Source organism: Somniosus microcephalus, chromosome 6 (genome assembly GCF_052327205.1).
Source record: "Somniosus microcephalus isolate GS21.2 chromosome 6, FLI_Smic_1.0, whole genome shotgun sequence".
In the NCBI taxonomy this organism is placed as follows: domain Eukaryota; kingdom Metazoa; phylum Chordata; class Chondrichthyes; order Squaliformes; family Somniosidae; genus Somniosus; species Somniosus microcephalus.
The window spans coordinates 192,713,617-192,731,316 of record NC_140992.1 but is presented as its reverse complement, the minus strand read 5'-3'; the positions used below and the strand labels follow the sequence as shown (position 1 = coordinate 192,731,316).

Genomic DNA, 17,700 nt, shown 5'->3' with positions numbered 1-17,700 from the left:
CTTGATTGGCTCCCAATCCACCACCTTAAACATTCACTCCCTCTACCACCGGCGTACTGTGGCTGCAGTGTGTACCATCTACAAGATGCACTGCAGCAACTCACCAAGGCTTCTTCGGCAGCACCTCCCAAACCCACGACCTCTTCCATCTAGAAGGATAAGGGCAGCAGGCGCATCGGAACACCATCACCTCCAAGTTCCCCTCCAAGCCACACACCATCCTGACTTAGAAGTATATAGCCGATCCTTCATCGTCACTGGGTCAAAAATCGCAGAATCACAGAAACCCCACAGTGCAAATAGAGGCCATTTCGGCCCATCGAGCCTGCACCGACATATATCCCACCCGATCCCCGTAACCCCTACACCAACACATGTCCCACCCTATCCCTGTAACCCCACGTATTTAATCCCCCTAACACTAAGGGTCAATTTATCATAGCCAATCAACCTAACCCGCACATCTTTGGACTGTGGGAGGAAACCGGAGCACCCGGAGAAAACCCACGCAAACACGGGGAGAATGTGCAAACTCCACACAGTCACCCGAGGCCGGATTCGAACCCGGGTCTCTGGCGCTGTGAGGCAACAGTGCTAACCACTATGCCACCGTGCTGCCTAGCACTCCCTCCCTAACAGCACTGTGGGAGTACCTTCACCACACAGACTGCAGCGGTCTCAAGGGCAATTAGGGATGGGCAATAAATGCCGGCCTTGCCAGTGATGCCCACATCCCACAAACTATTTTTTTTTTTTTTTAATTTGATTCTTACTAAACAGTCTGCCTACCTATCTTTCACCTGTCAAAAGGGAACAATTTGGACCAAAAGTATAGAACAAGGGGGGGCCATTTGGCCCATCAAGCAAGTTCCTCCAGAACAGGAGTAATCCACTTAAATGGGCTGGGATTAACATCCCAGAATCATCCTCATCATTCAATCATACTTTAATTCCTAGCCAAGAGGACAGATATGCATCTGAAGGTCATGAGGACTGTACAAAAGTAGGGGTAACAGTTTTGTATTTTTCCAGGGCTGTGAAGGAGCTGGTTGGTCTACTTCATCTGTATGATGCTGGATAGGGTTGGGAGGGGTGTCAATTTAACTCAATTGATGGGGCTGGAAGGATTCCAAGCAGCTTTGGTCTAATTACTTTTCAAATTAGTGAGGGAAGGAGAATGTGGTGGCAAAATTGCCAAAACTATGCTCCGTTGCACTCGGGGGGGGGGGGGGGGGGGGGATGGGAGGAGGGTGCTGCAGTGGGTTCCACTCAACATACAGCTGTTTTGCTATAGGAGGGATTTTTCAGTTTTCCAAATCATGCTGTCAACCTACAGTCCATTACTCCAAAAGAATTAGTGTTATGCCAGACTATTCGCTCAACAGCTATGTTCACCTCGTTGATTTCTCCGGTCAGCTGTTAACTACCTTTCCACACAACTGGCGCATCGATGTCCCTGCAGCTCTGATCTGCCCATTGTCGGACCACCAGAGTTTTCCACACTCCCATTCACAAGGGTTGGGTGGTTATCGTTCCTGGAGGCAGTCAGGTTGAGCTCCTGCTGAAGCAGCAGTGATGGATACAGTGAAGTAGTCAGGTAGCATTTAAGGCAGAACGGTGTCAAAACTACTTGCTGTTTTACCATCAGTAATGTGGGCTGCATAGATTTTTTTCTGCTAGGAATGGATATCTGGCCTTGGATAGTTCAAATTATGTATTCTTTATTTAGCTTTACAAAGATGTCCACCATGCGCCAGAAAATATATTAGTGCAGTACCACGCAGTAATAAATGCAAGGTATTACATTGAGTGTACAGATAAGCAGCTTATCAGTTGATTGACTGTCACATAGCGTTAGTTGCAGCCCCGCTATACACAGCATCACAATGTTATGATTACAGCGAAACCTAAAGACACAGTACTTTTGGAATGCCAAGACCACTCACCATTTTTAACACGAGGTATATATAGAAACAATTCACCAATCTAGCACAAAATTGATCAGACATATGCTAATGAGCATTTTAAACCCAAACAATGAACAGAACAAGTTGCCGATTCATCTGGATTGATATCATATGCTCAGTACAATCAATAGCATATGGGACTCACGCAGACATGCAGCCACTGAAGTACGAACACAGTACTGGTCAATCTTTAACAACTTACTAGAAATGCAGCCTACAGGAAATTCAACTGATAATGCAACAGACTCATTGAATTTGAAGAACAGCGTGGCCTTGAGCAGCATAGGTCATACAATTCATCAAAATAAAAACAGCGCATTGAAGTTTACATCAAATACATGAACTCGCATGCACAATACACAAAAGCTTTAAAACAAAACCCACCCCACAGATCTTTCCAAAAAGAGGACACTTGAATGGTCATCTTTCATCTTGAGACAAGCATATCAATCCCAAAGACTTGTCTTCCTCCTTTTCCAGCCATTTATTCCCCTTCCCCTCTAAGTGAAGATGTCAACTACTTCTTGGGATCTGGTTCCACAGGCATCCGTTGCGCAACAGTACCTTATCAAAATGGGTATTGTGTATGTTGACAAGCTATTCAACCTCAGCTGGCATCACAGCCAAGCCAGCCCCAATCCTCACCTACATCTACACACATTTACAGGTCTCTACAGCTCAGCTACTGTCTGAAGCAGCTGAATTCATCCCAGACTAAAATGCCAGCTTCTTAATCTCCAGTGATCCGCATGCACTCCAGTGCTACCCAGTTCTTCATATTCCTTTAATAATTAACAATTTTCAAGATGGAAATTCCCAAAATATCAGTTCTGGTTTTGAGGTAGAAGATGTCGCTGATGAGCTGAACCATCAGCTGAACTTGAAACTTTAACACAGGAAGCCAGAGTGCATGATGCTTCACAAGTATGAGGAGGGCTAATGTTAGCCAAGGATGTAGAGAAACTGTTTCTACTTATAGGCGAGTCCAGAACTAGGACATAAGTATAAGGTAACTAACAGATCAAATAAAGAATTTAGGAAATTCTTTACACAGAGTGATGAGAATGTGGAACTCACTCTCGCATGGAATGTTAGGAGAGAGCATTAACACATTTAAGGGGAGTCTTGTTCGAGAGGAGGGAGGAGGCTTGTGTGAAGTGTAAACACCAGCATAGACCAGTTAGAACAAATGACTTTCTGGACTGTAAATTCTTTATGCTTCTATGTAATTTTTACTGATCAACACAGATTTGTTCTGCTGGGCTGTGATGTAGCAGGAATGTGGTCACCAGATACTCCTTTATCTTTACGTATTCCAGGCTCATTGTGGACTCATCTGCCGATCTGGACTGTGTTGCCACATGGCGTTAGCAAGACTTGTGCCACTTTTCCATATCCCGCTTTATCAGTCCTCTAACTAAACATGCCTAGTTAAGGATTTCTGAATTGAGTTGGAAAGACAAAGGTCAACATGTGGTAAAAATAACAGACTATCAGCACTCACCATTGAGTAATTTGAACAGCAACCACACATGCGCAGTTGAAATCAAGAAGTTGCAGTCCAAGCTGCCTTGCTCCTCCAGAAGCTGCACTACTCGCCGACACCCAGCATTCAAACACATGAAACATGTGAAGTTACGGTATTTACCCATTAGATACCCACTAAATTCACCAGAACAAGTTCCGGTTTGTCCATTCTAGAGGAAGTAAACTTTTAATGCTATAATAAAGCTTAATTACTGCCGAACAACCTCTGGCATGAAAACTCTATCTCTCTGCGCTGCTCATTAAAAATTCTTCAATCTGATTGGTTAAGGAGAGACAGTTGCTTGCCCTGTTCACAGGTCCCAGGTCCCCTGTAAAGGACACCATGCTAAAATGGATTTCCATTGCAAAACAGGCCAATACCATAACCAGAATCAAATTACCTAATCCGCCTTCAGGCACCCACTGGAAATCCTCACAGATCCCAAGACCTATCTTGCAGCTTAGTCACATCATCAAACTGAGCTCCCATTGTGATCTAGACATTCCGATTGGCAGACATGACACACTCTTTCTAAATTATATGGGTGTCTGATTCTTCCCCATCCCAAGGCCACTCTCTGGAAAGCTCGGATGGGGAAAGCACCAAACAGATTGAACAGATCCAAATTAATGAATCAATTCTGCATCAACTACTAAAATTAAAATAGAAAATGTTGGAAACACTCAGGTTAGGCAGCATCTGTGGAGAGAGACAGTGAGTTAACTTTTCAGGTCGATGACCTTTTGTCAGAACCCTTCCATCATAACCTCAGTTCGGATGAAAGGTCATCGACCTGAAACAACAACTCACCGTCTCTCTCCACAGATGCTGCCTAGCCTGCTGAGTGTTTCCAGCATTTTCCATTTTATTTCAGATTTCCAGCATTTTCAGTATTTTGCTTTTATCAACTATTAATTGGATTCTTAGATTCACAAACAGTTAATAAGCATTTTGTGATATGAGGTGCAGTCAAACCTCCTTGTATAATACCCTGCTCTCGTTACAAAGTATTTCACTTCTCCACTGATTGAGTTTAGTTTTAAAGCCTGAATTTTTTTTTGGAACATTATACATATGCCACTGTGGTTTTAATAGTGACTGCAAGGGGCAGAAACCAAACTGAAATCTTGGACTGAATGAAATCTATGGCCCTGTTGCACAAAAAATTTGTAAAAGTCTCAAACAATCTAAAAACTTTAAAATACAATCTTTACAATAAATAACTGCATAATTACAAAAGAGGACAAACTACTTCCTTGAATGACAAAGTAAATATTATAATGTTCAAATCCTGCCAATGACAGTAAGCTATGCAACAGTAACTGCCAATTTATGGATACTAAACGACTGTTGCGCTTGGTCATTTTGATGAGTGTGTCAGAAATTACACACTATTTCCATTGTGACTTACTGCACTAGTACAGGGCTGTTTAAAGCAGTGCTGAGAGATGACAGCATACAGTAAGGCAGTCAATTACAAGTTTATTACATAACCATGCAGTGGGCTGATAGTACATTCATTCTCTACATCTTTTGATTTACAATAGGGCACTTTGATGATCCAAAGATTGCACAACTTGAATATGAAAACAATGTATAGTAATACAACAGTTCAAACAAAGTCACTTATTCAATTGACTCAAACTAGCCTTAAACCCACTGTCAGAATGAAACATGAATGGAGTCAGTGCTACACGCTTGGTCTCAAGATCCAGAGATATAAAACTACAAACCAATTTAGACAATCGCAAGATTTTTGGATTGAGGTGTGATACCATCTTATTCACAAGACACAAGGTAATTAGCACATCTACAAAGACATTATTCCCTCCAAGAATTAATGCAAGGTATATGTAAACCCATTAATAATTTTTTTTTTTTTTTTTTTTTTAAAAACAGAAAACACTGGAAACATAGGTCAGGAAGCATCTGTAGAGAGGAAGGTAGGGTTAACATTTCAGGTCATGATCCATTTTCAGAACCCAAGGTAACCCACATGCAATCATCCCTTGGGCTCCACACTTTGCTAGCTACCCTTGCAGCTTGTTGACCATAGTGACATGAGGTGTGCAAATTCTGATCAAAAGTTTATGAAGCTTATGAAGACAACAGCTACATAGGATTCAAGTGATGAACCTACGCACCGAGAAAAAAAACACTCCTTTCTGCTATGTAGCTATTCTTTTGCTACCGCATCGGTTGCATTGTACAGGCCAAGGGACTGCTAAACAAACTACTTCCGGCAGTTCCAGCACAGTGACCAAGGTAATCAGAGTAATATCACTACATGGCAACACAAGCTATCTGCTTGAGGGTCAAAGCAGTTCTGAATCAGGGCTTGTACTGAATTCTTTGAGATCCAACCTCTTTGGGAAGGTGGGAGAACAGCTACAACCATTAGTTAGATTGGTACTGCATGACTTAGTCCTACAAGCAAGTCATTTGAGACTGGCGCACTAATTTGTAGAACCCTAGAGTGCAAACTGGAGGCATGGTGTCACAAGAATACACAGTCATATGCTAACCAGTAGCCAACTGAGCAGCAATGACAAGAGGTCTGGGAACATGTCTACTGAAGGCATATGGAGGGGAAGGGAGAGCGCTTTCCACATGCTAAAAACCCAGCTTCCTGTAAAAAAAAAAAATCCAACTGGGTCCTTCAGTGTCTCTGTTGGTGAGGAGGTGAGACATACAGACCAGATAGGATCACAGATACTACAAGCAGGGCTTTGCTGTCCCAGGTAAGGGAGCAAGGGACAGAAAAAGCAGCCAGGGTTACTGTGTCTGACTGGCAGCCAACAATCCTTGCTGGGAGTGCACATCAGGACAGGATTGGCTCAACTGATGATCAGTCCAGAAACCTAGCAACATTCACTGCCAAGGTTCACACATGAATAATGCCAATTTAGGCAGGGGGCTGAAGTGTGCCCATGGAACCTCATCTCAGCAATGAGTCAATACCTACAGGAAGGGTGGGAAAAACAGGCTGGACTAAGTAGGAGGAAAAAAAAACCTGCATGTGAATGTACAACCACTGCATCACAGATATTGAACTTTAACTAGGTGTGCTCATTACTTCTATATTAAAACTGGATAAAAACTAAAAAATAGGTACTGTATAATGATGATGATGTTAAAACATTTTAAAATCTGAATTCAGCTATGGAAAAGTGAATATGAAGGTCTGTTTTAATAGTACACTCCTCACCCTTCTTTAAAAAAAAAGTCCAGAAGCAGCAGCCCTGAATATAAACATTGCATTGTTTAGATTCACTTTGAGGGAGCTTGATGACAACTGGAAGCCAGTTGTTTGTCCAAACAAAACCAGCCTGAACAACCTTCTCCATTCGCTGTAGCTCCTTTAGCAACATTTAAGTTTAGCAAACCAGCAATATGGGCACTGCTTTCAAGCTTGTGTACACCAAGTTTGGGCTCTTGGATCACACTTCAGGTGATCCGTTAAAGGATAAGACCTGGAACAAAGCTGCCAGCTCAACAAGCCAAATTTCCAAACACATCTCAACAAATGAACAGCAAACACCCACCCACAACAGGATTGGCAACCTTCGATTTTGTCGCAACTTGCTACGATGGCCAAGTGCTTCATGTACTAGGTCCTGTAATAACTCTCAATGTATGAACTTCGTGTGGTCAGTGTTATGAATAGTCCACTTACTCTGCTTACTGCCTCATTATCGAGCCGAACATTTCCAACTGCCGCAGTTTTGCTTCATCGAATACACATGGCTTAAAATGGTCTGTAAGCACCAACAGCCAGCTGTAAACTACAAAGATGGAATTCAGAAACTCAAGTGTTTCGACATACTCCAGTGAACTGATTACGTACATTTACAAACTCCACAATTCAACATTGTATTAAAGTCAACAGTGCAGAAGTCCGTGGGAATAAGGGCAGTTGTGGAATGGTCTTAAAATCTCTATTTTACCATTGTAAACTCCTACTGCTGCATTGAAGTTGGCATGTACATAGAAGAACCGCTTTATTTCCGTTTGACCAATCTCCCAGGTCATACAGGAGGCCATTCAGCCCATCGCGCCTGTATTGATCACTCTGCGTGAAGAACTTCCTAATGGCAATCCTAAATTTGCCTTTTACTATTTTCAACCTGTAGCCCCTTGTTCTACTCATGAAATTTAATTTTCCAGTTTTACCTTTTCCATACAGATTATTATTTTGCATACATCAATAAGATCACCTCTCAGATGTGTTCTTTTAAGACTGAAAAGCTCAAAAACCTCCAGTTTTCCTCCCAACTCAAACCTTTAACACTAGGGATGAGCCATGTGGCTCGTCTCTACACTGCCTCCTGTACGTCAATGTTTGCTTACCTTGTGTCTGTGACCAGAACTGGACACAGTACTCAAGATGCAGTATAACCAGAGCATTGTACAGTTTGAGCAGAACTTCCTTTGATTTGTACTTTGTTTTACTATACTTTTCAGCATTCAATTGGCTTTGTTGGTTGTTCTGCAGTGGTTGGACATATTACGCACCAAGTTTAAGACACCTAGGTCTCTTTCAACATTCGCTAATTCAACACCCTTCATGGTTGGGGTGTGTCGGCCATTTTTCCTTCCTACGTACGGTACCTTATGCTTAACCGCAGTAAATGTGTCATTTTTCTGACCACATATTTTGTCCAATCCAGTCATTGCTGAGCTGCCTCCTTGGAATCTGCTGCCCTTCCTAGTTTTCGATCATCTGCAGAAAATTTGACAAATATAATTTGAATTTCTGAATCCAATACTTTATATCAATTAGAAACAGTTGCAGCCCTGACAGATTCCTGGGGCATCCAACTCATTTAACATGTACCCATTATTTTCCACCATCACCCAGTTTCTTATCCATTCCCAAGCTTTACCCTGCTTCTCAGTCACTTGGAGCTTATCTAATGGCACTTTGAGAAACTTTGAACAATGCTTTTAGGAAGTCTAGGTAAAATGTCAGAGCTTTTCACAGTCCACTTGGAATGAAACTTCCTCAGTTGTCGGAGGGAGGTTGGTCAGCGAGCATCTTCCCCTTCTGAATCCACATTGACTGTTTACTTGATTATTGTACATAAAATCCAAAAGTTTATACCTGCTAATCGATTCCATTATCTCGCACAGGATTGATTCCAGACTAACAGTTCGGTGGTTGCCAATGTCTATATTGCTGCCCTTTTTGAAAATGGGCATCATGTTGGCAAAGCAGAGTGGGTCAGGAAGGGACAGAGCGTAACAAAGGTAATAAGGCATTAGTGACTAAGGTGACATCAGGGAAAAATAGAAAAAAAAAATCAAAGCTAAAGGCACTATATTTGAATGCACGAAGCCTTCACGCAGATAGAAATTAATAGTTGATCCATTAGCCATTGCGGAGACATGGTTGCAAAGTGACCAAGGTTGGGAACTAAATATTCCAGGGTACTTAACTTTTAGAATAGGCAAAATGGAAAAGGAGGGGTAGCCCTGATAATAAAGGATGGGATAAAGACAGTAGAGAGAAAGGATCTTAGCTCCAAAAATCAAGTAGAATCATTTTGGGTAGAGCCAAGAAACAGCAAGGGGCAGAAAACATTGGTGGGGGTTGCTTATAGGCCCCCAAACAGTAGTTGTAATGCAGGGCAGAGTATAAATCAGGAAATTAGAGGCACATGTAACAAGGGTAATATAGTAATCATGGGGGACTTTAATCTACATCGACTAGGCAAACCAAATTTGCAGTAATAGCGTGGAGGACAAGTTCATGGAATGTATACAAGATAGTTTTCTAGATCAGTATGTTGAGGAACCAATTAGGGAACAGGCTATTTTAGATCTAGTATTGTGCAATGGAGACAGGGTTAATTAATAACCTTGTAGAAAAGGGGCCTTTACAGAAGAGTGACCATAATATGATAGAATTTTATATTGAGTTTGAAAGTGATTTAGTTAAATCTGAAACTAGGGTCTTAAATCTAAACAAAGCAAACTACGTTGGTATGAGGGGCGAGTTGGCTACGGTAGATTGGGAAACTACATTAAAAGGTATGACGGTAGACAAGCAATGGCTAGCATTTATTTACAATTTATACATTCCTTTAAGGCACAAAAAAAAACCGCACAGGAAAAGTGGTTCAACAGTGACTAACAAGTGAAGTTAAAGATAGTATTAGATCAAAGGAAGAGGCATATAATATTGCCAAAGAGTAAGCCTGAGGATCGCAAGGATTAAAATTCTGCAAAGGAGAACCAAGAAATTGATAAGGAAACAGAAAAAAGAATGAGTAAATTAGTAAGAGACATAAAAACAGATTGTAAACTTTTCTATAGATATGTAAATAGGAAGAGATTAGTGAAAGTAAACATGGGCCCATTAGAGGCAGAGACAGGAGAAATTATAATGGGCAATAAGGAAATGGCAGAGACATTAAACAAATACTTTGCATCTGTCTTCACGGCAGAAGCCAAAACATTCCAGAAATAATGGGGAACCAAGGATCTAGAGAGAATGAGGAACTTAAAGAAATCAGTATAAGTAAAGACATAGTACTGGAGAAATTAATGCGACTAAGTGGCGACAAATCCCCATAACCCAACGACCTGCCTCCTTGGGTTTTAAAAGAGGTCGCTGCAGAGATAGTGGGTGCACTGGTATTAATCTCCCAGAATTTCCTAGATTCTAGAACAGTCCACAAGGGTTGGAAGGCAGCAAACATAACCCCGCTATTTAAGAAAGGAGGAAGAGAAAAAACAGGAAACTATAGGCCAGTTAGTCTGACATCCGTAGTAGGCAAAATGCTAGTATCTATTATTAGGGACTTGGTAACAGGGCACTTAGAAAATCGTAATATGATTAGGCAGAGTCAACATGGTTTTATGAAAAGGAAATCGTGTTTGACAAAAGATGTAACTAGTAGGATGGATAAGAGGGAACCAGTGGATGTCATGTATTTGGATTTTCAAAAAGCATTCAATAAGGTGCCACACAAGAGGTCATTACACAAAATTAGGACTCATGGGATTGGGGTAATATTAGCATGGATTGAGGGTTGGTTAATGGACAGAAAACAAAGTAGGAATAAACGGGACTTTCAGGTTGGCAGGCTGTAACTGGCGGGGTACCGCAAGGATCAGTGCTTGAGCCTCAGCTATTTACAATCTATATTAATGACTTAGATAAAGGGACTGAGTGCAATGTAGCCAAGTTTGCTGACGATACAAAGTTAGGTGGGAAAGTAAGCTGTGAGGAGGGTGCAAAGAGGCTGCAGAGAGATATAGACAGGTTGACTGAGTGGGCAAGAACATGGCAAATGGAATACAATGTGGGGAAGTGTGAAGTTATCCACTTTGGTAGGAAAAACAAGAGCATTTTTTTTTTTTTTTTTTTGAAGAGAGACTGGGAAATGTTGGCACTCAGAGGGACCTGGGTGTCCTTGTACATGAATCAGAAAGTTAACCTGCAGGTACAGCAAGCAATTAGGAAAACAAATGGTATGTTAGCCTTTGTTACAAAGGGATTAGAATATAAGAGTAAAGTCTTACTACAATTATACAGGGCATTGGTGAGGCCACACCTGGAGTAGTGTGTACAGTTCTGGTCTCCTTACCCAAGACATACTTGCCTTAGAGTGTGAGTGCAACAAAGGCTCACTAGACTGGTTCCTGGGATGAGGGCATTGCCCTATGAGGAGAGATTGAGTAGACTAAGCCTATATTCCCTAGAGTTTAGAAGAATAAGAGGTGATCTAATTGAAACATAAATTTTTTTAAGGGGCTTGACAGGGTTCATGCTGAGGAAATATATGTTTCTCCTGGCTGGGGGATCTAAAACACAGGGCCACAGTCTCAGAATAAGGGGTCAGCCATTTAGGACTGAGGAGGATAAATTTCTACACTCAAAGGGTTGTGAATCTTTGGGATTATCTACCCCAGACAGCTGTGGATGCTTAGTCGTTGAGTATATTCAAGACAGAGCGCGATAAATTTTTGGGAATTAAGGGATATGGGGTTAGTGCGGAAAGGTGGAGTTGATGTAGATGATCAGCCATGATCTTGTTGAATGGCGGAGCAGGCTCAAAAAGGGCCAAATGGCCTATTCCTGCTCCTATTTATTTTCTTATGTCTTCCCAAATCTCAAGTTTTATAGTTCAAATCCCACCACAGCAGCTGGGGAATTTAAATTAAGTTAATTAAATAAATCTGGAATTTTAAAAAAGCAAGTATCAGTAATGGTGACCATGAAACTATAGGTTAGTCATAAAAACCCATCTGGTTCATTAATGTCCTTAAGGGAAGAAAATCTGCTGTCCTTACCTGGTCTGGCCTATGTGCAACCCACAGCAATGTGGTTGACTCTTAACTGCCTTCTGAAATGGCCTAGCAAGCCACTCGGTTGTAACAAACCACTACAGAAAGCAGCAAGAATAAAGCCAGACGGACCACCTGGCATCGACTTCGGACACAACGGTACACCCAGCCCGGTCGACCCTGCAAAGTCCTCCTCACTAACATCTGGGGACTTGTGGCATGCAGACGAGTCAAGCAACAGCCCAACAGTCACTCTCACAGTATCATACCTTTCAGCCAATGTCCCAGACTCCTCCAGCACCATCCCTGGGTATGTCCTGTTCCATTGGCAGGACAGGCCCACCAGAGGTGGTGGTACACTGTTATACAGTCTAGGAGGAGGTTGGGGGTGGGGGTGCCTGGGAGTCCTCAGCATTGACTCCAGACCCCATGAAGTCTCACGGCTTCAGGTCAAGCATGAGCAAAGAAACCTCCTGCTGATTACCACCTACCGCCCTCCCTCAGCTAATGAATCAGTACTTCTCCATGTTGAACACCACTTGGAAGAAGCACCGAGGGTAACAAGGGCACAGAATGCACTCTGGATGGGGAACTTCAATGTCCATCACCAGGAATGGCTCGGTAGCACCACTGCTGACTGAGCTGGCCGAGTCCCGAAGGACATAGCTGCCAGATTGGGCCTGTGGCAGGTGATGAGAGAATGAACACAAGGGAAAAATCTACTTGACCTCGTTCCTCACCAATCTAAATGGTCACAGATGCATCTGTCCATGACAGTATTGGTAGCAGTGACCACGCTGTCCTTGTGGAGATGAAGACCCATCTTCACACTGAGAACACACTCCATGTTGTGTGGCACTACCACGGTGCTAATCGGATAGAGTCAGAACAGATATGGATGCCCAGTTGAGCTGCTATGAGGCGCGGTGGGCCATCAGCAGCAGCATTGTATTCCACCACAATCTGTAACCTCATGGCCCAGTATATCCCCCTCTCTACCATTACCATCAAGCCAGGGGACCAACCCTGGTTCAGTAAAGAGTGCAGAAGAGCATGCCAGGAGCAGCACTAGGCATACCTAAAAATGAAGTGCCAACCTGGGGAAGCTGCAACACAAGACTACGTGTATGCTAAACAGCAAAAGCAGCATGCTATAGACAGGGCTAAGTGACCCCACAATCAACAGATCAGATCAAAGCTCTGCAGTCCTACCGCATCTAGTCATGAATGGTGGACAATTAGACAGCTAACGGGAGGGGGAGGCTCCATGAATGTCCCCGTCCTCAATGATGGTGGAGCCCAGCACCTGAGTGCAAAAGACAAGGCTGAAGCATTTGCAACCATCTTCAGCCAGAAGTGCCGAGTAGATGATCCATATCAGCCTCCTCCTGACGTCCCCACCATCACAGAAGCCAGTCTTCAGCCAATGCAATTCACTCCACGTGACATCAAGAAACAGCCGAGTGTGCTGAATACAGCAAAGGCTATGGGCCCCAACAACATCCTGGCTGTCGTGCTGAAGACTTGCGCTCCAGAACTAGCCATGCCTCTAGCCAAGCTGTTCCAGTACAGCTACTACACTGGCATCTACCCGACAATGTGGAAAACTGCCCAGGTATGTCCTGTCCACATCCACAAAAAGCAGGACAAATCCAATCCGGCCAATTGCCCTCTTTAAAAGTGATCCACTCAGTCTACTTTCAATTATCAGCAAAGTGATGGAAGGTGTTGTCAACAGTGCTATCAAGCGGCACTTACCCACTAGTAACCTGCTCAACGATGCTCAGTTTGGGTTCCACCAGTACCCTTAGCTTCAGGCCTCATTACAGCCTTGGTCCAAACATGAACAAAGGAGCTGAATTCCAGAGGCAAGGTAGGAGTGATTGCCCTAGACATCAAGGCAGCATTTGACCAAGTGTGGCATCAAGGAGCCCTAATAAAACTGAAGTTAATAGGAATCAGGAGGGAAATTCTCAACTGGCTGGAGTCATACCTAACACAAAGGAAGATGGTTGTGGTTATTGGAGGTCAATCATCTCAGCCCTAGGGCATCACTGCAAGAGTTCCTCAGGGCAGTGTTCTAGGCCCAACCATCTTCAGCTGCTTCATCGGTGACCTTCCCTCCATCACAAGGTCAGAAGTGGGGATGTTCGCTGATGATTGCAGTGTTCAGTTCCATTCGCAACTCCCCAGATAATGAAGCCGTCCATGCCCACGTGCAGCAAGACCTGGACCTCATTCAGGCTTGGGCTGATAAATGGCATGTAACATTTGCGCCTCAAGTGCCAGGCAATGACTATCTCTAACAAGCGACATTCAACAGCATTACCATCGCCGAATTCCCCATCAACAACATCCTGGGGGTCACCATTGACCAGAAACTTAACTGAACCAGCCACAAATACAGGGGCAACAAGAGCAGGTCAGAGGAGTGTGATGGAATACGCTCCACTTGCCTGGGTGAGTGCAGCTCCAACACTCAAGACACTAAACACCATCCAGGACAAAGCAACCCACTTGATCGGCACCCCATCCACCACCTTAAACATTCACTTCCTCCACCACCAATGCACCGTGGCTGCAGTGTGTACCATCTACAAGATGCACTGCAGCAACTCGCCAAGGCTTCTTCGACAGCACCTAACAAACCCACAACCTCTACCACCTAGAAGGACAAGGGCAGCAGGCGCCTGGGAACACCATCGCCTGCAAGTTCCCCTCCAAGTTACACACCATCCTGACTTGGAAACATATCACCGTTCCTTCATAGTCACTGGGTCAAAATCCTGGAACTCCCTGCCTAACAGCACTGTGGGAGTACTTTCACCACACGGACTGCAGCGGTCTCGAGGGCAATTAGGGATGGGCAATAAATGCTGGCCTTGCCAGCGATGCCGCACCCTAGGAACAAAATTTTTTTTAAATAGCTCCAGTCTCATGTCTTCCCTTACAAATTTGATTTTGCCCAGTTTGTATTCAGCCTCAGCTTCTATTTCATGGATAATCCCATCTCTGTTGAGGAGCAAACGCAAACTCCCAAGAGGGCTCTCACAGGGTACAGGATACACTCAGTGTAACTGTAGAACTGCTGTTCATTCAGTAGAGTCACCCACATCCACTGAATACAGTACAATTGCTTCTTCACAGCCAAATGTAGACTGAGGCAGTGAATTAGCAGGCTGTTTCATACAGTAAACAAACATTTTCAAACCCCAGCAGTCGCTGCTGTTCGATTGGATCCTACAGAAAGTTGCTGTACTTTGCTATGAATCAGCTCATGCTCCACAGCCACTACTATTCAGAACCATCTTAAAACTGGATCTTTTAAACAATTACAAGTTGCATTATCTATTAATACCTCTGCAAATGTGCAAAGCCAAAAATTCCTAGAAGACACTGCTCTGAAGGCTGGACATTCAAATTAACACAATCTGCGCAACTGAACAAAGTTCAGTGCCGAGATCTCCAGGGAACACATTCCTGCATCAAAATTATTCATGTGAAGCCTCAGCATCACATGCAATTCAACCAGTATTGGCATCAACTTTGAGGTATGTGCACTTAGAAAATAAAACAGAGTTAAATCTCAATTTCACACAGCTGGGAACTCCCTACTTAACAGCGCTGTGGGAGTACCTTCAGCACAGACTGCAGCGGCTCACCACCACCTTCGAGAGCATTAGGGATGGGCAATAAATACTGGCCTTGCCACGTCCTGTGCATGAATAAATTTAAAAAAGTTGATCTGTTGCTGTGGAATCAACCCTGCAACAAAAAGGGGCAGATTCCAACCTACGTGTTATAGAAACATTTCTTCTTCAAACACTTCTGTAGCATATAGGGTGCATTTACATTACTCAATCCAGCCAATAATTTCATACCCCAGCCTGGATAACTACAGCATGCTGCAAGGACATTACATCAACACCAGGGACAGGCAAACTCAGAGCGATTGTGCCCCACAGTATAGGATCAGAATGTCCAACACTAAACACCCGAGATTCAGAAACGAGCCTGTCCCTACCAATCTGAACAAATCACTTACCAGCAAACAGTCAAGAGTAGCAGTCTAATTTGTTTTTCTTAGCTGTATGGAGTTGCTGTTTGTTCAGCCTTCTTTGGGTTACTCATTACAAAACTGCAGAGTTGCTGTTTACTTTCAAGGTGAACAGCACAGATTTAACATAATTGAGGTACTGTCTTGAAGGACATACAGTGAGGGAGCTAAATTATTGGTAGTCATAGCACACTCAAGTTGCTGCACCAATTGTCAAGTCATTGCTTTTTCTCTGCTTTGCTGGTGGAGTGTTTACTTATACTGGTGTAGGGATCTATTAAAACCAGGTGTGCACCCATACCTCACCCAAAAGCCTGCTTTACATCTGCAAACAGAGACTTATTGTGGCTGGCTATTCCTATCCAAGACCAATCAGTGTGCATTCAAACAAACTCATTTTCCAGCAGGTCACTGACTAGGAGCCATGGCTGATTTTTTTCTCTCCCTCTGAATAGTTATGGGAAATTAAGGCTAACTGTACCACTGCCACCTGGCTGAGATCAGCTGATTCACCATAGCACAAGAATCAAAGCTGGGACCTTCTGGGCCTGTATGGCCAAGGAGGAGACATCTAATTTGGCCAGAAAAAGCAGTAAACCTGAGGATTGGGAGCAGTTTAGGATTCAACAAAGGAGGACAAAGGGATTAATTAAGAGGGGGGAAATAGAGTAAGCTTGCAGGGAACATAAAAACTGACTGTAAAAGCTTTTATAGATATGTGAAGAGAAAAAGATTGGTGAAGTCAAGCGTAGGTCCCTTGCAGTCAGAATCAGGAGAATTTATAATGGGGAACAAAGAAATGGCTGACCAATTAAATACATGCTTTGGTTCTGTCTTCACAAAGAAGGACACAAATAACATCCCAGAGATGTCAGGGAACATAGGGTCTAATGAAAGGGAGGAACTGATAGAAATCAGTATTTGTAGGGAAATGGTGTTAGGGAAATTGACGGGATTGAAGGCCGATAAATCCGCAGGGCCTGATAATCTACATCCTAGGGTACTTAAGGAAGTGGCCCTAGAAATAGAGGCTCTGGAACAGTACCCATGGATTGGCGGGTAGCTAATGTTACCCCACTGTTCAAAAAGGGTGGTAGAGAGAAAACGGGGAATTACAGACCGGTAAGCCGGACATCGGTAGTGGGGAAAATGCTAGAGTCCATTATAAAAGATGCAATAGCAGAGCACTTGGAAAGCAGTGACAGGATCGGACAAAGTCAACATGGATTTACAAAAGGTAAATTGTGCTTGACTAATCTACTGGAATTTTTTGAGGATGTAACTGGTAGAATAGATAAGGGAGAACCAGTGGATGTGGTGTATTTGGACTTTCAGAAGGCTTTCGATAAGGTCCCGCAGAAGAGATTAGCGTGTAAAGTTAAGGCACATGGGATTGGGGGCAAGGTATTGACTTGGATAGAGAACTGGTTGGCAACAGAAAGCAAAAGAGTTGGAATAAACAGGTCTTTTTCCGAGTGGCAGGCAGTGACTAGTGGGGTACCTCAGGGATCGGTCCTTGGACCCCAGCTATTCACAATATATATTAATGATCTGGACGAGGGAACTAGATGTAATATCTCCAAGTTTGCAGACGACACAAAGCTGGGTGAGCGTGTGTGCTGTGAGGAGGATGCCAAGAAACTCCAGTATGATTTGGACAGGTTGGGTGATTGGGCAGAAGCATGGCAGATGCAATATGACGTGGATAAATGCGAGGTTATCCACTTTCGTGTCAAAAACAAGGCGGCAGATTATCTGAATGGCACTAGATTGGGAGAAGGGGAAGTGCAACGGGACCTGGGCGTCCTTGTGCACCAGTCGCTGAAGGTAAGCATGCAGGTGCAGCAGGCGGT

General features: G+C 43.4%; 1 protein-coding gene across 5 annotated transcripts in view; it reads right to left on the bottom strand.

Annotated features, from left to right (window-relative positions):
- Positions 1 to 17,700, bottom strand: part of glg1a (golgi glycoprotein 1a) — a 150,941-nt gene that overhangs the window by 82,951 nt on the left and 50,290 nt on the right. Inside the window, exon 1 of one of the 5 annotated variants that reach the window (XM_085991132.1) lies at positions 8,107 to 8,184. The exons of the other annotated variants lie outside the window; for them this stretch is intronic. Within the exon in view, the coding sequence (XP_085847258.1) occupies positions 8,107 to 8,169 (63 nt within the window). The 5' untranslated portion in view covers positions 8,170 to 8,184. Of the gene's footprint in view, positions 1 to 8,106; positions 8,185 to 17,700 lie in introns of those variants that run through there. 5 annotated transcript variants of the gene reach the window in all.